Source organism: Diaphorina citri, unplaced genomic scaffold (genome assembly GCF_000475195.1).
Source record: "Diaphorina citri unplaced genomic scaffold, Diaci psyllid genome assembly version 1.1 scaffold6286, whole genome shotgun sequence".
NCBI lineage: Eukaryota > Metazoa > Arthropoda > Insecta > Hemiptera > Psyllidae > Diaphorina > Diaphorina citri.
In genome coordinates this window covers 1-2,402 of record NW_007383662.1, presented here as the reverse complement: position 1 = coordinate 2,402, position 2,402 = coordinate 1, and the positions used below count along the sequence as shown (strand labels likewise).

The 2,402-nt window shown below is 35.8% G+C and overlaps 1 protein-coding gene across 1 annotated transcript; it reads right to left on the bottom strand.

The window, feature by feature from the left end:
* Positions 1 to 859: 859 nt before the first annotated feature.
* On the bottom strand, positions 860 to 2,390 carry LOC103521927. Its single transcript, XM_008487032.3, has 2 exons — positions 1,845 to 2,390; positions 860 to 1,122 (listed from the first exon to the last, which is right to left on the bottom strand). Exons 1-2 carry the CDS (start codon positions 2,025 to 2,027, stop codon positions 886 to 888), a joined length of 420 nt encoding a protein of 139 aa, XP_008485254.2. The 5' UTR covers positions 2,028 to 2,390; the 3' UTR covers positions 860 to 885.
* Between the last annotated feature and the right edge of the window lie 12 nt (positions 2,391 to 2,402).

The window sequence follows — 2,402 nt, the reverse complement described above, 5'->3', positions numbered from 1 at the left end:
AAATGTTGAAACAAATAGATTTTAAAGTCAATATTTAAGGGTATTTGAGTGAAATTTCGAGTGTATGGCCGCCATACACGCCTTATATGGACGCTACGCCACTGATAGATAGACTTATCTAATCTTATAATTAGAACCCAAGTAGGTATGTATGTACCTACCATTTTTCTAAAGAATAATGTTCAATGTAGATTGCCAGTTTAGGGTTGACAAGTTACACCATCTGAATATACAGTCTTAAATAAAAATGTCTGTGTGACACACAAGGGATCAAAAGAACTGACCCATCTGAATAATTAGGCTATACTTACCAGACAATACCAATAGAACGTACATCTACCTAACTACTAAATATCATATGTATTGTACACAAACCTGTACTTACCAAGTTAACCCATTCACATGGAAAATGAGGAACCAATAACTATAATTTTTTGGTCTGTCAGTATGGGGGTCTTGGAATCAATTACTATTACATATTACTAGGTATCACTAATATATTAAATTTATGTCTGGAAGTATTACTATCTTGTTGTTCCACAAAAGCACATTTTGATACTCTACCAATTTGAATTTCCTTCAGGTCCATCTCAATAACTGTGCTCTCATTGTTGTTAATACTATATTATGAAGTGGTTGAGTGGTGAACCACACTTGACAGAACTAGATACTATTGACATGTTGAATCAATCTTCCAACGGACACGAGAACACTGTGACTCCTCAACTCTTGCGACAAACTCAAAGCCAGGTTTGTAGAGATAAAAAAATCCAATAGGGTTCAGTAAGGTTCCTACGTACTTTCTGGAGGTTTTTTTTTTTTTTACTTAGCCCTGCTATATTGCACTTTTTAAAAATAATAAAATGTAATAAGGGAGAGTAAAAACTATCCTACCTGAGTGACTGGAGGAGCTCCATTAGTGCGATACTGTGTGAACTGAATAGCCTGGTGTAAATGAGGCGGGAGCTGAGGATGTATAGGTTGTGTAAACATCATAGGCTGTGGTGCAGCAGCATTCACTTGCTGAGCCGCAGCTAGTTGTTGCTGCTGTGCTGTGGTGCCCTGTGCTGACTGAGGTGTACTGCCTGCCTGCTGAGGTACCGGGGACTGCTGATCTACAGACTGAGGAGAAATAGAATAGGATATTAGCTACTTGCTGAGCTATAATACCCTGCTGACTGAGGTAATAGGGACTGCTGATCTACAGACTGAGGAGAAATAAAATAGGATATTAGCTACATGCTCAGCTGTGATGTAGCCTTGTCTCTTATCTACTATAGTGCACAAGGTGAACACAATTTTAACTCTTGAAGTTTAGTTATTTCTACTCAGAATTTCATACAGACTTCAATTTTTTATTATTATTATTATTATTATTATTATTTTACAATAAACCTCAATGCATTCCTCATGCACTTACACAGGCTTTTACATAGAAAATAAAACAACAAAAAACAATAACAATAATAGTTAATAATATAACACATAGTTAATTTACTTGGGGGTCCAAGGGAGATTGGGATCGGTCCAGAACTTTTTTACATAAATCCCTGAATCTCTCCGGCCCCATTGTGAGGTCAAGATCCCGAGAAAATCTGTTGTAAAGTGCGAAACCAGATGGAATGGTTGAATGTAGATGGGCAGAATTTCGATTTTTATTTATATAGAAAAAGTTATGATTCTCTCTCACTCTCAGTGTCAAGTAAATAGTAACCTTTTTCATCTGTGTTTGTATTAGAGAAATTTCAATTAGATGTGACCTAGGTCATAAATTTTTGTTAACATTTCTGTGTTCACCCTGTGGAAATGGAAAAGCAATGTGTCCAAGTAGAGTTATTGCTTACCAGATCAGTGGACACAGAGTCGTCACCCAATGCCCAGCGCTGTTGTTGCTTCAGATTGATGAAATGTTGTGTAGCTTGCACATAGTCGTTAGCATCTCGGGGAAACATGTAGCCCACCATGGAGACATGTTCATCTTGTGTCGATCTTAATGATTGATTAGATGTGTCTTGACCTGGACCCATTGATAACTGAAAATCCTGAGAGAGGGAGAGCTGATTAGAATAATAATAATAATAAAAACTTAATACAGCAACTCAAATAAATAATAACTAGGTATAGAAGATACATAAACCAGCCTTATTAAGAATCTAGGTACATGGGTAGTGTAGTAATGTAAGTAGAATAGCAAGTAATAGTAAGTACCTACTAAGTAGTGATTATAATTAGTATAAGTAGTGCTTTATTTATACTGTTAGGTTAGAAAAAGATGTCCAATTATGCTAACAGTTTTATAATAGAACATCTCTTTATAATAAGGAGAGAGGATTTTGGATCTAAAAGTTGGTGGTTTAAGTCCAAGTCAAAAGAAGTAGGTTCTTAGCTGTTTTTTTTTTTTT

Coding starts and splice junctions, on each gene's coding strand:
- LOC103521927 (XM_008487032.3), bottom strand. CDS start 2,027: ATGGGTCCAGGTCAAGACACATCTAATCAATCATTAAGATCGACACAA. Junction 1,123..1,844: donor ACTCTGTGTCCACTGATCTG/GTAAGCAATAAC, acceptor ATTTCTCCTCAG/TCTGTAGATCAGCAGTCCCC.